A 25,940-nucleotide genomic window follows, 5' to 3' on the forward strand; every position below is an offset into this window, starting at 1 on the left:
TGGAATCCTAAGAGTTTACTGTCTATTACTGCCTGTTGTCCAAAACGTTTTTTTGGTGTTTTTTTAGGATTTGTGTTGCTTTAAATTTAATCTGTGAGTTTATTAAAATTAGATATGCATCTACATTTGATTTTACTATTAAAGTTATCATTCTTATCCCAAAAGTAAAACTTTCTGTTTGTTTTCTGGAAAGATATTAGTGATGGATTTTGCCAAAGGTAATAATGAAAACAATTATGAATATTCCTATAGTATAAAGTTCCTATAGGCTTCAAGTTTGTATTCAATGGCACCATTTCTCAATTGGCATCATGACATCACATGAGGTGTGTGTATACGCAGGCAGTCAACAACAACTGTTCGCGCGTATGTATATGTAGTAACAAGTTCATTTTTATTTTTAATTGTTTTACTTCTTTTTTTATTAATAAAATCTCAGTTGATCTCAGTTAAGGTTGACTGGTTTCCCCATAGGCACATTGAACAACATTATCTGTGTCAGTGGTCTGTGACACAGTGACCTAATTGCATTTCATGGTTATTTGTGTTTTTAAGCAGATCACCGTAACTCTCCTCTGATAATTCTACAGTGTGTATGTGGAAATCATACTTTACACACAATGAGTTTTTTTAATCTATTTTTCCATACATCCATCTTCATCCACTTATCCGGTATTGAGTCGCGGGGGCAGCAGCTCCAGCAACAGACCCCAAACTTCCATTTCCTGAGTCACATTAACCCAGCTCCGACTGGGGGATCCCGAGGCGTTCCCAGGCCAGGTTGGAGATGTAATTATCCACCTAGACCAAAGTCTTTCCCGAGGCCTCCTCCCTATCCCTAGGACTCTATTTTTATCTTCAGTATTATTAAGGTTTTCATTTATGAATCACATCATTTTGTGAATCATATTGCGTTAGAGGTGGAAGTACACTCTCAGAAAATGAAGTACATAATTGTACCTTTAGGGGTACAATGACTTGTCACTGGGGCTGTACCCTCAAGGGTACAAAAACTGTACCCTTGAGGGTTGCTTGGGAACATATATGTACCTTTTAACCCTCAAAAAGGTACATATATGTTACTTGAGGTCCAACAATGAGCCCTATGGAGTTCGTTAGTATAGATTGTACCTTGGGGGACAGAAATGGACCCCTACTGTACCCTTATTTCTGACATTGTAGCTAAGTAGAGTTATCCAAATACAATACAGTACAATTTTAAGATACTTGAGTATTTTTCATTTTGTCCTACTGATTTTGGAGGCAACTATTGCACTCCACTTTATTTGACAGCGTTAAGTTAATTTGTAGATTTGGATTTTTATCTATAAAATATAATCAGCTTCTAAAACCTGATGCAGGGCTCACAACAACAATATTAGTATGCTGATTAAATGGCAATGCATAAGCAAGACTATTGATATAATATGTTAATGCTATTATTTATAATAAATTATGAGAAATATTTAGATATTATTATAAAAACAGGTCATTTTGGGCTACTTTTTCTTTTGATACTTTCGGTAGGCAACTTTTTATTTAATTTTTAGACAATTTAAGTTGTAAGAAGTTTTACTTAAGTAAAATTGTCAATGCAGGACTTTTTACAATGTGGTATTAGTAATTTCTAAGGAAGAAGACTATGCCACTGTTGTCAAAACCGACGCATTCGATATACACACGCAGGGACAGGGACGGGGGGGGGGGGGGGGGGGGGGGGGGGGGGGGGGGGGGGGGGGGGGGGGGGGGGAGACAGAAAAATGGGATTCAGCCTTCCTCCACCACTAACTGACAGAGTAAGTGTCCACCAGGTCCATTTGTGTTGCTGTCTGTCCAATAGGAAGAGGAGGGAGGCGTTCCCCTCAGCTTCAGTCTCCATTGGTGTGTTGACCACAACAGCAAACAGCCAGCGACAATACAACGAATGTCAAACAAGTAAAACACAAAACAGGTAAGGCGTTAGCTAACGACAATAATGTGCCGCTAGGGTTTATATTAGCCTAATGAATGGTTACGGTGACACGTCTAACTGCGGTGCGGCTTGTCCTGCAGCATCTAGCTACGTTAACTCCACTGTGTTGCACTGCGGATTCATTGTCCTGCATTAACTCGTGCAATATGTTCAATTGTATGTCACAATTACGCGACGACATGAAATACTATTTTGCTTAATGTGTTGAAAGAATACTTCTAATACCAAATATCGCTTTTGGTAGTAAAAATGAAAGCGTTATAGCCGTTTTCCTCCGGTCGGTACGTTGTGTTCTAGGCTGAGGCTTAACGGCTCAGCAGCATGGCGGCCTGTGTTTTTACTGTGGAACGTCATGTGTACATACAACACATCCTGTAACGCTGTCTCTCTATACGTACATCTATATCTATGGTATCTCTGGGCAACATCCTACGGTATCTCGACATCTCTTATTTGCAGTACATGTGGTCCTGGTTGTCAGGGATTTCACAATATAGGCTAACGTTAATTATAGCAATTATCGTCAACAGCTGCTGAGGCCGAAACACCTGCAGTGGGTAACCGGGGTAACCTGATTATTGTCACCTCCATAAATATATGCTTCATTTTAGGATTGACGCTCTTTAAAACAGTGGTGGAAAGTTACTTAGTAGCCTACATTAACTCAAGTACAATTTTGAGGTAGCCTACTTATACTTTCCTAAGTATTTCCATGTTACAGTTGTGGAAGAAGTATTTTTTACTTAGGTAAGATATCTTTATTCTTCCACCAATGTAAAATTAAATAGGTATTAGCATTAAAGTATAATTAAAGCACTGAATGTAAAAGCCCAATTCAGAATCTTTTAGGCCTATATTGTTTCACTGAATCATAATTACTGATGTATTAATTATATAACTTTAACGTTGCAGCTGGTAAAGGTGGAGCTTATATTTAATGACTTTATATTGCTTGGTAGCTTAATCAATAATATTTTTTGTATTCATTATCAAAATCTGCAGTGACTAAAGCTGTCAAATAAATGTAGTGGAGTAAAAAGTCCAATAATTCAAATTCTAGTGGAGTAGAAGTCTAAAGTAAAATGGAAATACTCAAGTTAAGTTCAAGTACCTTACAATTTTACTGTAAAAAGAAAAATACGTTGTTACATTCCACCACTGCCATTTTATGCTACTTTATACTTACACCTCGCCATAATTCAGAGATAAATATTATTTATATATATTTTCCTCCACTACATTAATTTCACAGCTTTGGTTACTTGTTACTTTTCCCATAGTTAACTACCAAACAGTAAATAGATTTAGTCAGTGTGACCAGCTAAATATTCACATGCTGATTAAATTATACTTGGCCTATAAAACACTATATTACAAGTAAATTACTGCATTTAAAATATTACTTTTCACTTGCAGTTAAAATGGTTTGAAATGTCATACAGCAGCTCTCCATGAATCAAATAAAAACAATTGTACTACTGAAACATGAACATTAGGTCTGTTCTCACTAAATAAACCCTACTAATAGTCACATTTTGACTAAGTAATTAGTTGCTGTGCATGCCTTATATTGCCTTTTTAATCAAACTGTTTTAACTCACCACTTGAATTTACACGTCTATCTTACAACCAGTGCCTACTTAAGACGTAAGCATATTTATGAATGTTATAGTAATGCCAGGGATGTGATCATTCACTTCCAGTATTCACAAGTATTCCAGTATTTTCCAGAAAAGCACACTACTAAGAGGATTATTTCTAAAGTATTACAAGTGATTCTTTATGGGCATTGCACCGGTTGATGTTAGTTCCCCTGGAAAATGTTTCCTGGAATCCGTCCAGGTCCAATTTCTCATTTGAGCAGCTGTGTGGCATGTGGTTAGTCAGCACACCCGGCTGCACCTACATGGCGCTCTGCTCATGCTGTCTTTTGCGTTGCGTACAGAGAGCTGCAGCTATGGGCAAGTTCAATTCTCACTTGGCCCACCCCAAAGACGAGAGTCAGGACGCACTGACGGCTTCTGGAGAGTACAGAGACGGCGAGGAGGATGGAAAGAACGGAGACGTATCTCAGTTCCCCTACGTGGAGTTCACTGGACGGGACAGCGTCACATGCCCGACATGTCAGGGCACCGGCAGAATACCAAGAGGTAAAACCTTCTAGATATAGGTAATCCTCACTCAGCGAGTGCTATCAGTATTCATTTTAACCCTGGATGAAAAGCCCCTTTAAACTTTACGTTTTTCTTGACAACACTAACTACTTTTAGTGTTACGGTTACGGTTGACCATATTTGATTGACTGTTCCAGCAATACAAGCAAACAACAACACAGCTGTCATCACATTTTGATCAAATGTTGATAAACTCTGATTGTGTTATGGAAATGATAAACTCTGATTATTGCATAGAAATATGTGACAAGATCTTTCCCTGCACAGAACAAAAACCGAAATATCTCCTGATATAACCAAAATAATGACTGTGGCAGAAAATGATGATATTGTGAGTTTTCAGGATCTTAATCAGAATCAGGTTTATTGCCAAGCAAGTACTTACAAGGAATTTGCCTTGGTCGTTGCATACATAAACAATCACACATATTGAATATTAATATGAAATAAACAAATACAGAACCGAATATATACATAGCTGTTTAACATAAGATAAGAAGGGCTGAATGTATTGAGTGCAGAATATGCAACAAAGCTGCACTATGCATCTTTAAACTGAAGCATGATTTATTCTCTAATCAGTATATGGAGATCCTATAACATGGTGTCAGAAATTTACAAAGAAAACATTTTTATTTACCAACCAAGCCAGTGTGTGATACTTTATCCTAAATGTATTTCACAGGTAAATTGCTCTAAAGTCAAGATTCGTATTTCAGGCAAGTTTAGGTTTCAATTGTACAAGCCTCTACCTGGGTTTTATTGTGGAAAAATGGCCAGCCCCTTAGAAAAAACACGGCATGTGCAGATCTATAACTGCTCAACTTAAAAGTCAAAGGTTTAAAAATCATAATTATTGCAGTGAGGGTGATATATCAGTCTCACATATAGTACAAGAAACTTAGTTTGTTTTGAACCAGATCCAGAGTGCCAGCGCATACTTTCCCAAATATAATACAACACAAGTTGGAATATAAATACAAGTTTCAGGCCTTTATATTTTTAACAACATTCATAAACCACATATGTAGCAATATATATATAATAAATTGGAAGAAAAATCAAGAGAGCAACTAAATAAATTGGCCATATTGCCTAATTTTCCAAGCTTTGAGACAAAGTCAACTTAAAGACATCACAATTAGATCGTTTTCCTTCTTTTTTTTTACGATTTTTGTTTCGAAGTTTCATGAAGGATGAATGCTCTCATAGTCTTGCAGTTTGTATAATATAAAATATCAAACCACTCAAACAATCTATGTTCTTCCTGCTGCTGCACCAGTGTTACAAACCCAGAATCCGGCTAAAATTGTCACGCCATTACACTCATTTTTACCACACACATAAATAATTAACCCAACAGTCTTTGCTGGGAAACAGTCAACTTCTAGACTGGGTAAACCCCGCCCACTCTGCCGGCGATTTGATTTTGCCCTGCAGCTCTGTCTGGAAACCTGCATGTTAAATTCTCCTGCTTCAGTTCACAATTTTGTGGGAACAAAATTCCCGCTATTGGCACGCTTTTGGCAGGTTTACCACAATGACAATAGAGACGTGACCAAGCAGGTTCTTGTTTGCATTCAACAAAGCGGCCACTGAAGCGCAACAACCCGTTGATGCTGCAGTCACTTCTACGTCACCCAGACCGTTGGTCTGATTGGTTGAAGGACTATCCAATTGTGTACACCGTCATTTGAACTATGCCCGTTGGTCACGCCTCTTGTGTAGAGAAAATACAGAACAGACTCCCCAGACCAACTCTCAATCTCAAATCTATCTGTCTATCTGTCTGGTGATAGCCAGACTAGTCAACTGTGAGATATGGCTGAGATTCTTCTCAGGAGTTATTGTTGCACAGTGCAAATCATACAACGTACTTCTTACGCAATCCAACACTAAAATGACATAGCTTTCCTGTGCTTTCCTTGAATGACTCAACAGGTCAAGAGAATCAGCTTGTGGCTCTGATTCCATACAGCGACCAAAGGCTCAGGCCAAGCAGGACGTAAGTTTGAACTAAGTGCTTTTACGTACTTTTTTTCTTTTCTTTTTTTTTTAAAGATGAGCTGTCTGCATGAGGTACCGTAACTGAATGAACACACAGTAGCATGACAGTCTCTATAGTCCTCAGCTGGTTTCAGGGTCTCACTTCTCTTTTCTTTCTCATGCAGAAAGCTGTATGTCACGATATCAGTGGTCCTTTGCCTGTTGCTGTCTGGCCTGGCTGTTTTCTTCCTATTCCCTCGCTCTATTGATGTCTCCTATGTGGGAGTGAAGTCTGCCTACGTCTCCTATGACTTGGAGAAACGAATAGTTTATCTCAACATCACAGTAAGATTGTGTAGTCAATACTCCCCTGACTTGCAATGAAAACCTGTATATCTATTTAGTAATCTGGTTTGTGTTTAGGTTTGTACTTTTTTGACCCAGCCTTAAAGCAGCTATAATCAATATTTTTATATTAACAACTCCTTGTATGATTTCCTGTGTGTGAAAGGGGTTGCTCGTAGTGATGAACACAAAAATGATTATTACTTTACTGTTTTGGGTTCGCTCGCTGCTCTCATCAGAGCAGTTTTTGGCTGCAGCGGTCAGCTTGTTTCAGCATAAAACATAAAAAGAGCAAACCGCTTTTTTCATCAAGCACTCTATTGCCAGAATCTCACACTTTTCATATTCTTCCATCCAGAGCACTCTGAACATCACCAATAACAACTACTACACCGTATCTGTGACCAACATCACAGCCCAAGTGCAATTCGCCAAGACGGTGATAGGGAAGGCTAAGTTCAACAACAGCTCAGTGATCATACCACTAGATGAACGGCAGGTAGGTTGAAATACATTTAACACACACAAAATTCATGGCTTAGAGGAAAATCTATTAATTGATTACAGGTTACAGAAAATGGACTGAGGTTGTGATATATTGTAGCTGTGATAATTGCAACTGGCACAGCCAAACCGCTCACTGTTATACCCATAGTCACAATACCAAGGAACTTCATCCAACTTAACTCACAAACTTGTCAAAAAAATGTTTCTGCAACAATCCAGACTTCAAACAACTGTTCAAGCACCATTAAAGCCGTGTTGTGGTAAAGTCTTATGACATTCCAAATCTTTGTACTTCTGTTCACTGTTGGACCAATGTTGTATTTGGCATACGTGGGTGATATGTCTAATATTGTTTTCTCCTCAAATCCTTCCAAAAATTGTGTTTTATTGCAGATTGACTACACAGTTCCCACCACCATCGCTGATGAGATGAGTTATATGTTGTAAGTATCTTTCCAAAGTCATACAAATGTGCTGTGTACACTCGGATAATTTAACATCACAAACCACTTCTTTTCTTACAGTGACTACTGCACCTTGCCAACCATTAAAGTCCACAACATAGTGGTCATGATGCAGTAAGTATGGCTTAGTGTACACTATTTTTAAATGTATTTTTCACTTTAGCATAAATCTTAAAAAACTCCACACTCTGCCACACAGCTGCCCAGAGACACTACCTTCTGATACATGGGCCTTTGGGTGCCTTGTTCAGTTACATGTCAACACTGACATTCAGACAGATTGTATTTAGCAAAGCGAACATTTGTTCAAGGCACATATAATCTTCAATAGTCAACTTAATCCACTGTGGTGAAAACCCCAAAACAGCTTTCTAGCCAAGTAACATTAAGACTAAATCCTAATAGAAATGGGTTAAAGAAAAGCAGCTGATGCTGTAACGCCCACTCTTGCAATTCAGTGGTTTCATTTTAATACCATAATGGCCTAAATACCCCTCGTGAGGCTTCAGTTTGATGCATTTAACAATAGAAGATGTCTTTACCCACCCCACAAATTGTGATTTAGTCTGTGTCTAGACATCTTCGGAGAATGAATCAAACAGTTGGCTTTACAAGGAAAACAGCAACACAACTAGGTCATAAAAAATATATGCATAAACAGGAAGAATCAGGAGTCAGTTATTTTATTTATTTTTTTGTAAACTACATACAGTACTCTAACTAGTTAACAACAAAGTTTAAACAGTGTTTAAACTAGCCAGAGCTAAAAAGTTCAAACTAACCATACTAAACTCATATACAACAAAAAAGCATAGTTGACAAGACTGCTGACCTTTAAAAATTAGGAATATCATTGTCATGACTTGTAGAAGAAAACTATTTCTGTAAAGAAATCCCTGCTCTGTTGCTCCTATCCAAATTCAGGGTCTAAGGATAGAGCATGTGGTGTGCTGAATACATTGTAAAGGCCTTTAAGGAAAATTTACAATAATTTTAACAATGCTATTGACATAAAATTGACTTCACTTGATCTGTTGCTCTTGGGATGTACTTATTTAAAATCAAATCAACCAAAAGGTTCTACTCCATAGAAATACTTAATAATAATCCCCTGTAACTCAAAGCTTAACCTGTTGAAGAAAGCTGGTTTCTCTACTTTTCAACGACCATTGCAGGATTTAGAAGTGACAGTATTCCTGCGCTTGTCTCACCTTGTTATCTGATGTACAGTGGTTGACTGTGATTGTTTTTCAGGGTGACGGTGACTACGTCATACTTTGGTCACGCGGAGCAGGTCTCCCAGGAGATGTACCAGTATGTGGACTGTGGGGGGAACACCACCTCCTTGCATGGGCACGTGCAGGTCTACAAATAAAGGACGCAAAAGAGCCCAGACATCAAATACTCACAGAGGGTCTCACAGAGATAATAATGACTTCCACATAGAAAAGCTTTGCTCAGTGACAATGGAATAATAGACAGGGACATAACTTTTCGTACACTAGTCAGTGGCTCATCCATTCTTTAATTCCCAACCACTTTCTTCCCTTTACGGGTCAAAGGTGATGATTAGATGAGTTATTTTGTTGGTTACTTGTCAAACAGGCTGATAAAAGCAGAGAAACTCGCCTGCCACAGCCAGAATTTTGCAGGCTTTGCCTTGAGGTTTGTCATTTTTCACCCTGCTGCCAACCAAATAGACTGATACACAGTAATTTAATATTCATGTTATCGGTTGACATTCCCATCATGTCTACAAAGCAGTAGTTTCAGATATGATGCACTTTAACCTGATCCTTATCTTGAGATATAGATAAAAATGTTGCAGAAGTGCCCCCTACTACTTTATACCACTTTTAATGAAAAAATACAATTAGGTTCAAAAGTGCAAACCACTGAGTTGCTCCCAACCCCTTTTTCTGCCATCTTTCCTTTTTTTCTTCTTTAATAAAAATATAATTATTGATATTGTGTATTGCAAAATAGAAGACGTTTTAATCTAATAGTTTTTTTGTTTGCTTTTTGGCTCACAATTCTTTGTTTTAAGCTTAAGTATAGGTAGTAAAAGTCTTATGTTTAGCTATCATTCACCTGAGATTTAAAAACAAATGTGACTACTACTGTATGAAGACTGCTACATTATAAAACAACTCTGTAAAAGGGATAACTTCATTTTTTATTTCATAGCAAATGGAGCGTTATAGTGGGCTATAAAATACAGAATTGTAAATGTAAAATATGTACTTTTTGTCTTGCTTCAAAACATGTTATATCAAGAATCATTTCTGAGTGGGAGCACCTTTTAAGAAGGTTCTGTTTTTGTGGGCTATGGTGTTATTCTTGATCATTATTTGCCATTTTAACCCACTGTATATATAACTTGTATCATGAGTTGAGTGGTATTCTTGGGGGTTGAAATTATTATGACTTTTGTCACTTTTACTACATTATCATTCTGGATTGGCTGACGAGGCTCAGAAGTAAATAAAACCAGCATACAAATACTTTGCTAATATTTTACATTTTACTGAACGGCATTTGTCTGATAATGGACGCCCACAACACATTTGCCCAAACAATTTCTTCTGTCAGAGTTTCTGATCTTAGTTCATTTATGATCGCACAAGTTTTTCTTTCAGTTAATCCAACGCTAATAATAGCCAGTCCTAAGAAAACTAACCATAGATCCAACCCTTCTAGATATTAGATGACAGACCGTTTAGATATGTATACCACTCTGTTACACTATCACCTCTACACCTACACTGTGGTTTTGTGTTTTTCATGCATGAAGCTGAAAATAAAATCATGACTTCATTTTGAAAGTTTTCTTAATTTCTTAGGTGTGCTTGTAATATTCTCCGTACACTAGTGCTGAGTGGTCTGCTAAACTACAATTATCACTCACCTCACTGTTGTTGGAGCGGGCGCCCATGTGTGGAGGTTTACTCCTCGATGCAGCGGGCCCGGATCAGCCCCGACCTGCGGCCCTTTGCTGCATGTCGTTCCCCCCTCTCTCCCCTTTCATTTCTTTAGCTGTCCTGTCAATAAAAGGCCTAAAATGCCCCAAAAAATCATCTTAAAAAAACTAAGAAATCTGCAAAATGATATCTGAAGATTACTACATTGTTTTTTACTATGTTAAAAATGTTTCAGCAGAGTTGATATTATCTAGTAGGTTACCCACATACTACAAAATAATCTAGAAAGACTATTTTAATCAACGTGATCCGGCATAATTCACTTAATTTAGAGAAAAATTATGATCACAAATTCTGAGATTTGCATGTGTATGCTCAGCGCTGTGAAGGTACCACCAAGTACTTTCATTATCGTTTAATCTCCCAATTATCTTCTCAGTTATTTGTTTAAATGTTAAAAATGAATTCATAAAATGTGGCAAATAGCAGGAAAAGGTTTCCTAGACCCAAATTAAACATCTTCAACTGGCTTTTTGTGTCCGACCAATTGTCCAAAAAAATATATATATATATATTCACATTTGAAAAATCATAAACAATTTACTGTCACCACATGCAGCAAATGCACTCTATGAGGCCAGTAGAATAGGAACTTTTAACATTAATGTTGGAATCAACAAAGAACATTTTAGAGCCTAACCAGTAGGGGGGCTAAAATGTAAATATGTCCTGAGGGCGGCATGACATCATAAATGAAATGCTGCAGAGCATAAATATAATTAGCAAATGGCATATCAGTCTAAATATTGGAGTTATTATTCAACAATTTTTCACTCACTTCAATCTTAGGGGAGTAAATAATAATAACAGTAAATAATCAAACGATCAAAGATTAATTCAGACAGATTTAAGAGATGCTTACCCCTACATGTTCATTATATAAAAATTTAATTTTGGCTCATTTAACAATAAAAGATTTGTTTTAGACTGAAATTTCAGAATTGTCCTAAATAATTCCAATATTTTTGGATGTATTTTGTTTTAAGTGGTTATTTGAATACATCTTCCAATATGCTATGTTTTGCTATCATTTACAAAGAAAACAATTCCAATGAAGTGAATGGGACGTGCAAATCTTTTCCAACCTATATTCAATTGAATAGACTACAAAGACTAGATATTTAATGTTCAAACTCATAAACTTTATTGTTTTTGCAAATACTCATTTTGAATTTGATGCCTGCAACACGTTCCAAAAAAACTAGGACAGGGGCTACAAAAGACTGGGAAAGTTGAAGAATGCTAAAAAAAACAGCTGTTAGGAACATTCGACAGGTGAACAGGTTAATTGGTCATGACTGGGTATAAAAGCAGCATCCTCAAAAGGCTCAGTCGTTCACAAGCAAGGATGGGGCGAGGTTCACCACTTTGTCAACAACTGCATGAGCAAACAGTCAACAGTATAAAGGTCCCATTGTCCCACTTCACTTTTATACTATCATCATTACATACAGTAAACAATACAGCCAGTAAAACATCTCACCTTATCATAGTCATTGCATTTCTGAGTATTTTTTTTTTTTATTCTTAGGTATGTGTGATATGTGTTTGTATATGTGTTTGTTGTGTTATGTTTGTCTTGCTACTGGAGGCCTACAATTTCCTTCAGGATGAATAAAGTATCTCTCTATCTATCTATCTATCTATCTATCTATGTATAAGACAATTTCACTTTATGAGTTTTTTTTTTTAAACATTAATATGAGTTCCCCCTGCCTGGTTATGGCCCCCAGTGGCTAGAAATGACAATAAATGTAAACATAGCCCTGGTATCCTGCCTTTAAGAAAATGAAAGCTCAGATGGGCCGATCTTGATCTTGCTTCTTATGAGGTGATAAAGGCCAAGATTAACTCCTCTTTCTCTGCTTTGCCCACCCATGACAGAGAGAGACATTATGGCTTTCAAATGAGCAAAGTAGTAGTTGGTCAAGCCCCCCCACACCCCCCATTAGAGGACCACTAAGATCTATATAAAAAATATCCAAAGAGTAAAAGAATGCCTGTGACCTTTGATCCCTCAGGCGGCACTGCATTAAAAACCGACATCATTGCGTAAAGGATAATTCCCTGTGGGATCGCGAACACCTCGGAAAACCACTGTCAGCTAACACAGTTTGTCACTACATCTACAAGTGCAAGTTAAAAGTCTGCCGTGCAAAGTGAAAGATAATATAATAATAGAATATAGGCAGCTCTAAAGACTATTGCTGGACAATAAAAAGGAAAAGGACCACCCAGATTGTAATCAGTGCTAAGTTCAAAGCCAGCATCTGTGATGGTATGGCGGTGTGTTAGTGCCCGTGGCATGGGTAACTTGCACATCTGTGAAGTCACCACTAATGCTTAAAAGGTACATAAAGGTTTTGGAGCAAAGTATGCTGCCAGTTAAGAAATCTTTTTCAGGGACCCTGGTAACGTCAGCAAAACCATGCTAAGCCACATTGTGCATGTGTTACAACAGTGTGGCTTTGTAGTAAATGAGTGCAGATGGTAGACTGGCCTCCCTGCAGACTAGACCTGTCTCCATGAAAATGTGTGGCTGTGGCACACTACGATGTGCAAAATATGACAACAGAGACCCCGGACTGTTGAAAAACTGTCGTTAATCAAAGAATTCCACTTATAAAGCTTTAAAAATGTGTGTCCCCAGATCCCAAATGCTTATTGGGTGTTGTTAATAGAAAAGGTGATGTATCACAGTGGTAAACGTACCCCTGTCCTACTTTCCTGTGAGCTATTTTTTTCAATAGGTGTCACTGTACAGAGGCCCAGCAGACCTATCGATTTGGTTGTGTTATTGCCATTACACCAGACCTTCCCCTCACCCCATACTTCAGACCAAGCACTTCCTCTCACCAGGTTAAAGAAAATGTCTTTTCCCCATGTGTTCTACATGAAGTCACATTCTAAAACAGCTTTTGCTTTCTGGAACTAATAAGCTACCTAGTTGGCTCCAGACTTAAAAAAAAAAAGATGTCTGCCTGTGGTTTCCCTCTCACAGGTATAGAAACACTGCAGCTTGTCCACTGGAGGTAAAAAATATCATGACCGATAAATGATTAAAACCTTACCTAACCACCTATGTATATCTTCTTACTTACCTCTAGTTTTACCTAGCTACGCAGTGTTTTGTTCTCAACATGGCCGACACACACACACACACCTGTTTTTTTGTTAGTTATGTTAACCTGTTTTTTGTTAGTTATGTTTACCTATATTTGTTAAACTTTGTTTTTAGCTACAATTATTTCTGCAAAATGTTCTGTGTGTAAGCTAACATGAACGTTACAGTAAACTCCTTATTGTATATGTCCACATAAGCTTACGTTGCTGATTCTGATTCACGTTTGGAAGTTGTGTCAGATAAACAAAAGCACGTAATTTAAGAAAAGCTAAAACAAGACACATTAGCCTACCTTAACCCACATTAGACAACCCTCGTTTGGCTCTGCAGCATTTGCTTTATAGGCTAGTAGCATAACGTAGCTAACAGCTAAAGTTACCGTTGAGCTTCGTGCAAACTGATTTGGTAAAGTTCTTAGTCAGCGTACTAATATTTATAATGTCTAACTTGTTGCAGCCACTTTCAAAACTCACCACACATCTCTCCATTCATCCAGCCCCAACACCAGTACAGTCTCCCCGTCCCGCCCCGCCCCAACTAAGACTGCCCCCCCGGAACTAACCTGTTGTAGTGGTTCACAGAAATCAACAGCGGCGTCGACGAGGGGAATTCTCGGCACTTTCTCCTCCACCTCCGTCCACCGCTGTCTGCCTGCTCATTCCTCCCTCTCTCTCTCTCCCCCCAGTAGAGAAACAAAACCAAAACACCAAACATGGGTTTTGGGGGTCTCTGTTTAACGGGGCTCTTGGCCGCCATGGTCGCTCTTTGCTCCGCGGGCTCTGACGCGCCCCGGGGAGTCGCGGTCGGATTCGTGTTTGACACCAAGGCGAAGTGCGAACCTGCATGCAAACACGGAGGAATCTGCGTCCGCAACAACACATGCTTCTGCTCCAAGGGCTATGAAGGAGAGACCTGCCAGTATGGTGATGTTATAAACTTATTATCTGTTTATTTTTAAGGTGTAACTTCACAACTTTGTCTTCTATTAGAAAAGTACAATTTAGTTTTAACCTGTCAGTAGGCTTACACTCCTCATCCTGAAGAACAAATGATTGTGGCAAATTATGGATTTTAGAGTAAAGACCATGAGTCGAAATTGTCTAACACTTGAATGCACTTACTTAAATAAAGTATTAGGCCTATATAAAAGAGGTTTAATTCAGACTTTTTAGATTAGTGTTGAAAGCAGAACACAGCCATACGACTTTAAGACCATTTCTGAAACACTGGGGCATGTTTCTCAACGTAATAGGCTAATTTATTAACCTTCAAACTTTTCAATATTTAACATTACCCCTTTGAACTGGTGAATTATTATGTCAAAACCATGTGTTCTTGTGTGAACACAGCCAACTGTTATCCCAAATGTAAGAATGGAGGAATGTGTCTTCGCCCTGGAAAATGCAGATGTCCCCCAGGATTTGGAGGAAAATACTGTCACAAAGGTAAGCAGGCTGTGTTTGCACTCACTTGTGAATTAAATATCTGGTTTGTTTAACAGCTATTGGGACTCTGAAAAGCTGTCCGCTATTTAAGTATGTGGGGAATCAGTCTACATGCATTTTATCTGAATCTATCCTGTAGGAACTGTATGTATCCTGTAGCTTCCTACTTCCAATGGCACAGTAAAAATAGATCAATACATTCCGAGAAACAGCTGTCATTCTTTTACCAGACACACAACAGATTCCTTCAAACTTACAGTTGCAAAGTACAGCAACTAAAAAATGTCCCAGGAACAAAACTGCAGTGATTCAATAGGCATGCAGTAAATGCGAATTTGGAGATTTCACCAACCTGTAGAGGAGTTTGTCATTCAGTTACAATCATATCACACATGATGGACTTTTAAAAGATTTCCATGGTAGCCTTTTATTTAGAAATAAATATCTTTAAATGTGTTTAGTTCTTGGCAAACATTAAGCTGATTCACAATAAACCACAAGAGTCATGTTCCTGTCAGTGTAAAGAATTATTTGAAACATTCAGACTAATGTTTCCCAACCCTTGGGCTAGGACCCCCACAAGGGTCGCAAGATAAATCTGAGGAGCTGCATGACAAGTAACAAGTCAGGGACCAGACAAAACACATAATTTTGTCTTTACATCCTTTTAATTTTTTCTCAATAAGCATTGATTTAGACAATTAAACTGTGCATGTTTACAGAAAATATAACTGAACACTGGAACTAAAATTTAAAATGCAAGTTTTTTTGGACCTTGTGGTATTTAGGAATCATGAGCAAGTTATATATTTCTAAAATCAGTACTAACGAAAACACTGCTGACAGGTGTGTGTGTCTCTCTTTCTTTTTCTCTCTCTCTCTCTCTCTTTTGGCAGTGAGGTGTGACGGGGGATGTTGGAACGGTGGGGAATGCATCCCTGTCAACGGTGTGGCAAAGTGTATCTGCCCCTCAAGCTGGACCGGCTCTAGATGCCAGGAGGGTTTGTTTATGGCCGTATCTTATACCCTACTAACACAAACTGTTAAAGTCACCAAATGGAGCCGGTCTCTCAGCTGGAGCTATTCATCAGCCGCAGCCCACTAAAATGTTTTACAATCCTTTTCTGTTTTCAAGTAGCTGTAAGGATGGGAAGCCTCAGTTTACCCCTTCAGCAATTTATCTAACTAAGTGATTATGATTAACATTTCATATTTACAGCCTGTGAATGATGATTGAGACTTGGCATAGCACATAACGCCTTGAAAAACTACAACTTGTGTTTTTTTGCTTCTGTTTTTGTACGGATTACCCAAACAAGATATACTGTATATTGTGTTAAATTAGGGAGCTTTAGAGGTGTTGGTAGGCTGGTTTTGTTACCTTCGGCTTTGGGCAGAGCCAGGCTAACTGTTTCTACATTTAGCATACACAATTGAGAGAGGTATTAAATTATTTGCCTAACAAATTAAGCAAATAAGAGCATTACCACCCCCCCCCCCCAAAAAAAAGTAACCGTTAACTCATCCAAATGTTATTTTTGCCCTTGATTATTGTTTTGCCTCCGGTAAAATGTGTCACCTATAGCTAAAGCTCAGATTAGCCTTTTTAGCGTTCTGAGAATGTATTTCTATTTTTTGTTTTGTTTCCGGTGCAGCAATCTGTCCCCAAGGCTGTGGTAACGGTGGAGTCTGTGTGGCTCCAGGAATCTGCAGCTGTCCGGAGGGATGGCTGGGTGGGGCCTGCCACACTGGTGAGTTCAGCCTGGTCGCAGAGACCAAGCACTTCCATCTGCATTAATGCAGTTGACAGGCGCAATATTTCTTCCTCTCCTGCTTGTTCAAAGCTTTGTTCTGTTCAGCTTTGGTTGTGCTTTCCCAGGATCCCTGGAAACTGTCTACATCTTATTGAGAAGACAGATGTTACAGATATTAGTCTGCCAAACAGCCGAGAATGATATTAATCGGATGTATGTGTCTGCTAAGGGGAATGTGTCAGCTCAGTGTTTTTCCAGATGTGACCCAGACATGCAAACACTTCTCTCTCTGTTTCTGGATTTACAAGCTCTACACCCGGGGTCAGCAACTTTAGGCATGTGTGCCACCACTGGTAGCTCAACCAATGCCCAGCACATAACACACTAGCAAGTGGGCAAAAGAGGTTTTTGGAAATGTTATTAATAGTGGTTTGATTAACTTTTTTCCTGTGTGCATTTTGCAAAGATCTGCCCTACTCTGCCTCTGATTGGCTAGTACTCATTGCCTCCTTCACACAATGCAGCGCAAAAGGAAAAAAATAACAGTGCCTGAGCAGGCTCGTTAGATGGCGGCAGACTTAATGCTGATATGGCATACTGATTAACAAGAACATTTGGAAATGGCACTATATTAAAAAGGTTGCTGACCCCTGCTCTACTTTGTCATTTACTTGTTCCTCAACACTTTTCGTTGTTTCTTTTGTCTCGGCTGTAGCTGTGTGCAATCAGTCTTGCCTGAATGGAGGGAAGTGCATTTCTCCAGATAAATGCCGCTGTCGCCCCCCTTTCTCTGGCCCTCGCTGCGAGGAGAGGAAGAAGTCCCACTAGTGTAACCCTGCCGGGGTCAAAGGTCATTGAGGCCCAATAAGGGGCTTTATGCTAATGAGGATAGTTCAATATTTTTAAGCTGAAACATTTGTAGTTACTTTTTTTTTTACCATGTATAGATTTCTTTTTAAGAAACCTTGAATCCGTTTAATGTTCTCATTTGACTGTATAAACGTGTACTGTACTGTAATTTGTGTCATTAAATGAATAAAAGAGTGCATTATCAAATCAACATTTTCTTTATTTTGTCCCATGTAACACAGTGTTATCTGGTGCTGTCAGAGATTTTTCTTTTGATAAAACAAACCCCTATATATAACTCCTCCAACAGGTGGTCTTTACATTATCCTAACAAACAATGCATTAATGAAAGCAATAAAGAAACTAGAAACAAGTTAACATATTGATGTCAGTGTCTTGAGTCTAAAACGAGACTAATGAGTACCATATAAGTTAGACCTAGTTAATAAAGCAGCCTTGCATTTATTTTATCTCAAACAAATGCACATCAGTTTGGAAAAAGGCTATACTTTGGCTAAAACCTAAAACTAAAAGCTTGCAGGTATCCTACAGCTTATGAATGATTCATCACTGAAACTGATTGATTTTACATTTACTTATTTTACATAATACTGTCCAGTAACACTCACGCATCTGTAGAACATCTGTGCTGATGCATTTAACAGATGTGTGTTACTGTGAGCCTTGAGGTAGTGATATACAGGGACAAACAGACAAGTGCAATACATCAAGTCCCCCGTTAGCCTTCATATGTGCACAGAGCCACGCATATCCACCAACACACATACACTCATACGCACGCACTCTTCTTGCTTTGTGCATTTTGTAGCTTCCTTCATCCCATTTTTTTCCATCATGCTTGTGACGCCTGTAAATGTGCAAACATAATTATTTTAAAATAGAAAGCAATTCACATACTATGTTTTTAATTATATCCAAGGTGGTGGATACCTTTGGATTCTAAAGAGCACGGAGAAGTAACGAAGTTAGTGCTTCTTATGTATTTGTGCTACATTTGAGTCACAGAGATGAGCATCTTTTTTTCTGAAAGATAAATACCTGGTTCTTCAGAAAAGTAAAATCCTTTCCAAAGTCATTGTACAGATAATATCAGGTGCAACTGATGCCCAGCTTAGAAAGCAACAAGCAGGGTTCCGGAAAGGTAAAGGTGTGTTGACCAAATATTCACACTACGCAACATCGTTGAACGGTGCACAGAGTGGCAGCGGCAGAGCTAACTAAACTTTGTGGACTTTGAAAAAGCCTTCGACAGCATCCACAGAGACAGTCCTTGGCGAATACTACGAGCTTATGGTATCCCAAACAAAATGGTTTTTCTCTTCAATTGCTTCTACAACAACTTTGCATGTTGAGTTTGAGGCAGCCACATCAATTTCGAAGTCAAGACGGGAGTGAGACAAGGCTGCGTGATGTCTGCAGTGCTGTTTAACAGGGTCATTGGACTGGGTGATGAGGAGAACCACTGAAGACCAATCAAGGGGCATCAGAGGGACTCTGTTCTCACGACTGAAAGATCCGGACCTTGCTGTCGACATGGTTTTGGTCTCGCACACGCATCAGCATATGCAAGAGAAAACCAGTTGTCTTAACAACTTTGCAAAACAAAAAGGTCTTAAGATTAACCGGATGAAGACAGAGCTTATGATGCTAAACATCCCTAACCCCCCAAAAATAAAAAAATAGATGACCCAAACCTACCCATGACCAACCAATTCACTTTCCTAGGCTGCATTGTCAGCCATGATGGAGGAGCAGGCATCAACATCACAAGCCAACTCTGCAAGGCCCAAAACACCTTACAGAGACTAAACAACGTCTGGAAGTCAGCCCAGTATAGCACCAACACCAAGCTGAATCTGTACCAGAGCTGTGTCCTGTCGAACCTGCTATACGGCTCTGAGTGCTGGCAAACAACTGACAGCGATCTCCACAAACTGTCGACCTTCGACACCAAAAGCCTACGTAAAATAATGAGAATATTCTGGCCCAACACCATCTCCAATCAACTTTTACTCAGCCAGTGTAAACATGACAACATGGCTACCATCCTTATGAGAAGGCAATGGAGGAATGGAAAATGGATTGGACTTGTAAAACACAGAGAGAAGGAAACATCAAACGTAAAAGAGGCCCACCCAGGAATACTTGGCGCAAGACCGTGGAGGTAGAGCTGAAAACCCTACATTACACCTGGGGCTGTATGAAGACATTGGCCTAAAACAGACAGGAGTGGAAATCCATTGTTGTTGCCCTACATGCCAAAAGGCATAATAGAGAGTAAGTAAGTAAGTAAAGGTTAAGAAGAAAACCTAGAAAGTCATTTAAAATCGCTGTTCTGAAAGTATTTCTAGAATGCTCAAAGACTTTACTAACCATTTCGATTGGCCCTTTGGGTTTCTCAAACATTGCCTGCTTTAGCTTTCAAAGGGACTGATGCTTAACTCTGTGGCCCAAACTGTGGCTGGGAAAGAGGGAATACAACCTCTAAGCATGGAGTTATTAGTGTTTTTCCCACTCCCCTACACAGAGACATGCACTGTATATGAAGTGTGACTTCTACACTGACCTTTATTGCGCAGGTGAGGCCCTTGTAGCCTTTCCGACAGTGGCAGTAGTCAGGAAGGACACACCTTCCCCCGTTCAGGCACCGCTGTGTACAGACCGCTAAGGAGGCAATCAGTGTTACAAACTAGATCCAAAAAATATTTCTGAAATATAAAGTTCAGGTACAATGGGAAGTAAGTTGAGTGAGTCCCTATACGGCTGTTTTGTTTTATCATGAATACACTCACGTGTTTGACACTGGAGGCCTTCCCAGCCAGTGGGACAGTGGCAGGTGTTTGGTCCCAAACATTCACCCCCATTTTTACACTTTTGCAGACAGACAGCTACAGCGAGAAAACAGAGAAGGAGGAATGAACACAACTGTCTACAGCAGCATCAAAGACTTTAGTATAGCATTGAAAAAAGTTCATAATTTGACATTGTTGAGAAAGTACAGAATCTTCCTGTAATTTTGTTCTAAGCTGAGCCTCCCAGGCAGAGAGTCCTCTCACACTGATAATGACCCACTCAAAGCTCTACCACTCAAATGTTTTATTTTACAGAGTATTTAGTTAGGGCTAAGAGCTTATAGTTTGAGATGTAGCGATTAGTTGATTACTCAATTACTCGATCGGCCCAAAATGTATTAGCAATGGTCAAATAAAACAAGCCATTTGAACACATCTCCCTGAGCTGTGGAAAATTATAACGGGCATTTTTCAATTTTTAATGACATTTTATAGACAAATTGAAGAATCTTGAAAGTGACCGTCAGATTAATTGATATAATCATAGCCAATGAGGATTTCTCAGCAGTCCGGAAGGATGGTCTGCCCGGGAGGCTGAACTCGTGACAAAGAAAAGCCCATGTACCAAAATCCTCTTAGCTGGAAGTGCATCTTGCCCCCTGCATTTGATGTATTTCCTGTTGAAACAAGGGCCACGTTCAGCCCCGATAAAACGTAGCAACACTTTTTTAAACTAAAACGACCTGTTGTGTGCACGAGAGCTCTGCTTTTTTATTACCATGAGTTTACAAACACGTCTCTGCTGATTGGTTATCACCGGCGACACAGCCAATAAATGAGAGACACCCAGCAAACGAGAGAGAAAATAATAAAGCTTTAATTTGAGTTTGTGGAGAATGAAATGTTTTTGCCTGGTCGAACTATTTTGTTAATGTGAAGTGTGTTTACCTCTAATCTTCCTACCCTAACCTAACCCTAACAATGCAGATTTAATACATGATTCCAAAGCATGCTTACTATGTGCAGATACTGGTGCAGGATCTCTATTTTACATAATGATGTATTTGGTCACTCACGTATGTTGCACCTCTTCCCTCTCCATCCTGACGTACAGGAGCATGTGTTGGGTCCCACACACTTGCCTTTGTTCATGCACATCGGTTCACAGACACCTGGAACACATTTATTTACACATTGGCGGCACATATTGAGTTTTGGGCAGCTAGTGGAAGATATCTCTTCAAATAAGACTGTTCAAATATGCAGTCAGTGATTTAACTTACTCTTTTGACACCTTTTTCCAATGTAACCTTCAGGACAGGAGCATACATTGTTCCTCATACACTGTCCTCCATTCTTACAAGGAGGACTGCATACAGCTGAAAAACACAACAATTTCATTTTTTATAAATGAAATAATGATATAAACTCCAAACTCGTGTTCATGATTTTAAAAGTCAATTCAAAAGTAATTCAATATTTTCTGCCAGCTGTGCTCTCCTACGTGATAAACTGATGTATTATAAAGTAAAGAAAACCCTAGCAAGTTTGTGTGACCCTGAACTCTGACCGGTTTGTGTATAGAAGTGATGCTTGCAGGGATCAGGAAACAATCACCATATTATTAGTAAAAATAAAACATCTGCATGGCATCTTTTTTTTTTTGAAAGGTAAGTATATTGGTATCTTTCTATTAAAAGTGCTGATATTTGGCTCAGTTGGTAGCGCAGGCGCACAAAGACTTCGAGGTTTATTTCTCGACACAGAGATCCGGGGTTCGAGTCCGACCTATGACAATTTCTTGCATGTCTTCCCCCTCTCTCTCCCTCATTTCTCACCTAGCTGTCCTGTCTGGAAAATCCCCCAAAAACTATATTTTTAAAAACAAAATGCTGATATTTTTTAATCAATTCTCATTCTTTAAATGTGGCATTCTTATACTAAGAACAACAATTTCCCCTGGAATTTTATTTTTGCCACTAAAACAGCTGTTGGACCATTATGGGACACTCTCCATAAAACTCAAACTTATTAAACTCTTGCTATTGCAGCTTGGTGACCCACATTTAATAAATGTTTAAGGAAACATAATGCTAAATGGATAATTAATTCAACAGAGAATAATTAACTCCAATATAGGATCTGTTTTAATGCAGCTAAACAGGACTTCGGTGATATCAGAGGTAGACTAATAATATCAGCGATTAAAGAAAAAGCCAGTATGAGCAAACCAATCTCTTTAACCCTGGTTGTCACTGTGTTGAAGAGCCTCATTATTTAAGCCACCACTTCGAAGATCCTCTGCTAGTAGCTGAAATGAAAATAGGATCCACATTTTCTGCACACTTCCTCTCTGAGGTAGAACAGCAGTGCAGTAAAATGTGTTAGTGTGATAAAAATCCATCACAGTTTTACCGATTTGACACTGGGAGCCATAGAAGCCGCTGGGACAGGCACAGATGTTGGGCTTCATGCATGTTCCTCCATTCAGACACACGGGGTTACAAAGAGCTGTGGAAGAAACAGCGAGACACATTTAGATTTTATGTTTGTATTTCCACCTTTTTTTTATCTCCAGTATGTGGCAGGGAAAAGCCTGTACGCTTTGCTGTGGTGTAAGATGTATTGTATCGTCATGGCAACAGTTCCAATTTGAGGGCTTGAACGCGAGTCATATGTTTTAAGATTAAATGCTGTGCCATTTGGTAATGTGGCCTATGAAATATTAGATGGAAAACATGTGAATAAAAACAGCTGCAGTGTGAATGCACACCGTGTTGTACCTGAGTTACATGTTGGTCCGTACCAGCCAGGTTTGCATTTGCAGAAATCAGGAGATATACACTCGCCTCCATTTTCACAGTGCCTGTTACACACCACTGAAACAGATAAACAGTTCTTGTGTTTTAAATGTGCCACCTAAGTAGGGCTGGGCAATATATCAATGTTGTATCGATATCACGATTTGAGACTAGATATCGAATTAGATTTTGGATATATCGTAATATGGTAAGTGTTGTCTTTATTAGAGTAAAATTATGTAATTTTCTGAACTTACTTAACTTTTCTAGCTGTTCTATTATTTACCTTTACCCACTAAGTCATTTAATCATTTCTGGAGAATATTTATCAAAAATCTCATTGTGTAAATGACATTTTGTTAAAGCACCAATAGTCAACCGTACAATATTGTCGCAATATCAACATTGAGGTATTTGGTCAAGAATCTTGTGATATCTGATTTTCTCTATATCGCCCAGCCCTACACCAGAGTACCAGATGCAGAAACTCAAACTTTGAAACTGAAAATCACTGAAAATCTACATCACAGCATCAAACCCGCTGCTGATTAACAGGTAATCGAGAAAGGTGTCAACTAGGCCTGCACGATTAATCGTTAAATAATTGACTTTGCTTCTAATTTCATTTTACAAGCCGACACAAACGAGCATCAAAGCATCACAAAGGCTACTACTTTCTTCTCTGAGTGTTAAACATAGACTGTATAAAATTGGTTTTACAGCGCTCCTAAGCGCTGCAATGCTCTCCCTTCTCTTCACTGAAGCGTCTATGCTTACAGGCTTGTGGTGATGCGGAATGGGCTATAGGTGCCAAAAAATATACATGTTTGGTACTGCCAATTCATTTTGTGTTGTCATGGTTCATGTGTGCAATAAACATTACACTTCGAATTGTGACAGAGAATCATGATATCAATTATAAGCTAAAAAATCGTGATTCATATTTTTCCCCAAATCGTGCAGGCAAAAACTTTTGGCAAGAAAATAATTAAGTGTATTTCCCCAAATGTTGACCCATTCCTAAATCAGCATTTGAACATTGAACCGTGATCGCTTGATAATCGTTGGATGTCATTTGCTTCGCAAAACTCTGTTCGTGTCGGGACACAACAACAAACTTCTAGCTAGCAAACTACATGCTGAAAAGGGCAAGTTTTAAAGAAAATTTAAAGTTTTGCTACAAGGCGAGCCTGCTTGGTTCTTTCTGGAAAATAAGTTTAAAGATTTACAATGAATAATGTTATGGCATTTACAATCTAAGTGGGACGTTTGGGGACCGATTGTCTACTATCTACTGTCCTACTAATTACAGACAGCACAGTAAATCTCACAGACTGCCACTTATATACAAACTGTAAAAACATCTGAAAATGTTTCACTCGATAAGTAGTAAGTAAGTTAGTAACATCTCACTGATTCCACATCTGGGTCCCACGTAGCCATAGGAGCAGGTACAAAGGTTTCTGGCCAGACAGGTGCCTCCATGTTGACAAGGCGGCACGCAGCTCGCTACACAGTGACACAGGGTTGTAAATCAACACAAGGTTATTCATCGGTATTCTGTGTGCTTCAGCATGTTGCAGATGCATGCAGATATGAATAAAATCTTGATTTACCTTCCTCACAGGTGGGCCCGCTGTAGCCAGCAGGACATTCACACACATTAGGTTTCACACACTTCCCCTGGTTCTTGCAGTCAGGTCGACACACCGCTGAGAGGGAAGAAATATCTTCACAATTCAATTTTAGATATTTAACCATTAATAATATGGACATAAATATTTTGAGGTTAAAGGCAAATAATAAAACAGCTAGAACAGTCTGATACAACATCACTTTACTGTAATTCAGCCTTCAAAACCAGGACAAGACTAAAATTAAGCCATATTACAATAACCAAAATCTAAGACAATATCTAGTCTCATATCACAAAACTGATGTACTATCGATATATTGCCCACCCCTAGTGCAGAGTACTCAGAGGTTTACTGTCTAACTATGGGAGTTGCAGAGGTGCATTCAAGAACTATGCGACTTAATGAACTTGCTTCCAGCACAAAAATAAACAAGCCGGACTCCAACAAAATGTTCTCCTTCTCACCAATATGACAGTTGTATCCGGTGTAGCCTTCCTTGCAGGCGCAGGTGTTGGGCAGAATGCACTCCATGTTCTTCCCACACTGATACCTGCACATAGCTGAAATCAAACCAGAATGTTTATTTGAAAAAATCCACCTAGAATGGCAGAAATCCACCTGGAATGGCAGAAATCCACCTGGAATGGGGGGACCTGCCACTGCAATGCATTAAGACATTCACACGGAAACAAGTCATTACCTCTTTAAGTAATTTATGATGCAACACATAAGCCAGCCAAAAGTTGAACAACCTTGAAGGCCTATCTGGAGCAACAATAAGGACTTCGATCTTATCTTCATTAAGCTGCAAGAAATTGTTTGCCATCCTGTCTTTAATGGAAGACAAACATTTAAGCAGTACTGACACTTTGTAAGTCTTTTCCAGATTAAAAGAAACATACAGCTGGACGTCATCAGCATATAAATGATAACAGATATTTCCAAATTGCCTAAATATGTGGGCTAGGAAAAGCATACACAACGTAAATAAAATTGGATCTAACAAAGAGCCCTGAGGCACCCGACAAAAAGGGGAGCCGTTTCAGAAAAACAGGGACCAAGTAACACAGAAAAACGTTTATCTGGAG

The 25,940-nt window shown here is 38.9% G+C and overlaps 3 protein-coding genes across 5 annotated transcripts in view; 2 read left to right on the top strand and 1 right to left on the bottom strand.

Moving 5' to 3' along the window:
• The first annotated feature begins 1,768 nt into the window (after positions 1-1,768).
• tmem106ba (transmembrane protein 106Ba) lies at positions 1,769-10,263 on the top strand. The gene is made up of 8 exons (XM_034873583.1): positions 1,769-1,951; positions 3,918-4,122; positions 6,088-6,151; positions 6,318-6,477; positions 6,836-6,976; positions 7,378-7,427; positions 7,509-7,562; positions 8,703-10,263. The coding sequence occupies exons 2-8, from the start codon at positions 3,930-3,932 to the stop codon at positions 8,821-8,823; spliced, it is 783 nt and encodes a 260-aa protein (XP_034729474.1). The 5' UTR covers positions 1,769-1,951; positions 3,918-3,929; the 3' UTR covers positions 8,824-10,263.
• Positions 10,264-14,109: 3,846 nt separating this feature from the next.
• LOC117945852 (von Willebrand factor D and EGF domains) lies at positions 14,110-17,798 on the top strand. Its single transcript, XM_034873586.1, has 5 exons — positions 14,110-14,476; positions 14,903-14,998; positions 15,895-15,999; positions 16,654-16,749; positions 17,468-17,798. Exons 1-5 carry the CDS (start codon positions 14,266-14,268, stop codon positions 17,578-17,580), a joined length of 621 nt encoding a protein of 206 aa, XP_034729477.1. The 5' UTR covers positions 14,110-14,265; the 3' UTR covers positions 17,581-17,798.
• Positions 17,799-17,817: 19 nt separating this feature from the next.
• The window catches only part of LOC117945825 (von Willebrand factor D and EGF domains), a 47,769-nt gene continuing 39,646 nt past the window's right edge, over positions 17,818-25,940 (bottom strand). For all 3 annotated transcript variants that reach the window (XM_034873530.1, XM_034873531.1, XM_034873529.1), the window contains 10 exons: positions 25,317-25,412; positions 24,832-24,927; positions 24,629-24,724; positions 23,198-23,293; positions 22,830-22,925; positions 21,698-21,793; positions 21,491-21,586; positions 20,415-20,510; positions 20,189-20,286; positions 17,818-18,469 (listed from right to left, as the gene is read on the bottom strand). In XM_034873530.1, coding sequence (XP_034729421.1) covers positions 18,455-18,469; positions 20,189-20,286; positions 20,415-20,510; positions 21,491-21,586; positions 21,698-21,793; positions 22,830-22,925; positions 23,198-23,293; positions 24,629-24,724; positions 24,832-24,927; positions 25,317-25,412 — 881 coding nt within the window. In that variant the 3' untranslated portion in view covers positions 17,818-18,454. The remainder of the gene's footprint in view (positions 18,470-20,188; positions 20,287-20,414; positions 20,511-21,490; positions 21,587-21,697; positions 21,794-22,829; positions 22,926-23,197; positions 23,294-24,628; positions 24,725-24,831; positions 24,928-25,316; positions 25,413-25,940) is intronic.

This window comes from Etheostoma cragini, chromosome 6 (assembly GCF_013103735.1).
Source record: "Etheostoma cragini isolate CJK2018 chromosome 6, CSU_Ecrag_1.0, whole genome shotgun sequence".
NCBI classification, from domain to species: domain Eukaryota; kingdom Metazoa; phylum Chordata; class Actinopteri; order Perciformes; family Percidae; genus Etheostoma; species Etheostoma cragini.

Coding starts and splice junctions, on each gene's coding strand:
- tmem106ba (XM_034873583.1), top strand. CDS start 3,930: ATGGGCAAGTTCAATTCTCACTTGGCCCACCCCAAAGACGAGAGTCAG. Junction 6,152..6,317: donor AGGCTCAGGCCAAGCAGGAC/GTAAGTTTGAAC, acceptor TTTCTCATGCAG/AAAGCTGTATGTCACGATAT. Junction 7,428..7,508: donor GATGAGATGAGTTATATGTT/GTAAGTATCTTT, acceptor CTTTTCTTACAG/TGACTACTGCACCTTGCCAA.
- LOC117945852 (XM_034873586.1), top strand. CDS start 14,266: ATGGGTTTTGGGGGTCTCTGTTTAACGGGGCTCTTGGCCGCCATGGTC. Junction 14,999..15,894: donor AGGAAAATACTGTCACAAAG/GTAAGCAGGCTG, acceptor CTCTTTTGGCAG/TGAGGTGTGACGGGGGATGT. Junction 16,750..17,467: donor GGGTGGGGCCTGCCACACTG/GTGAGTTCAGCC, acceptor TCTCGGCTGTAG/CTGTGTGCAATCAGTCTTGC.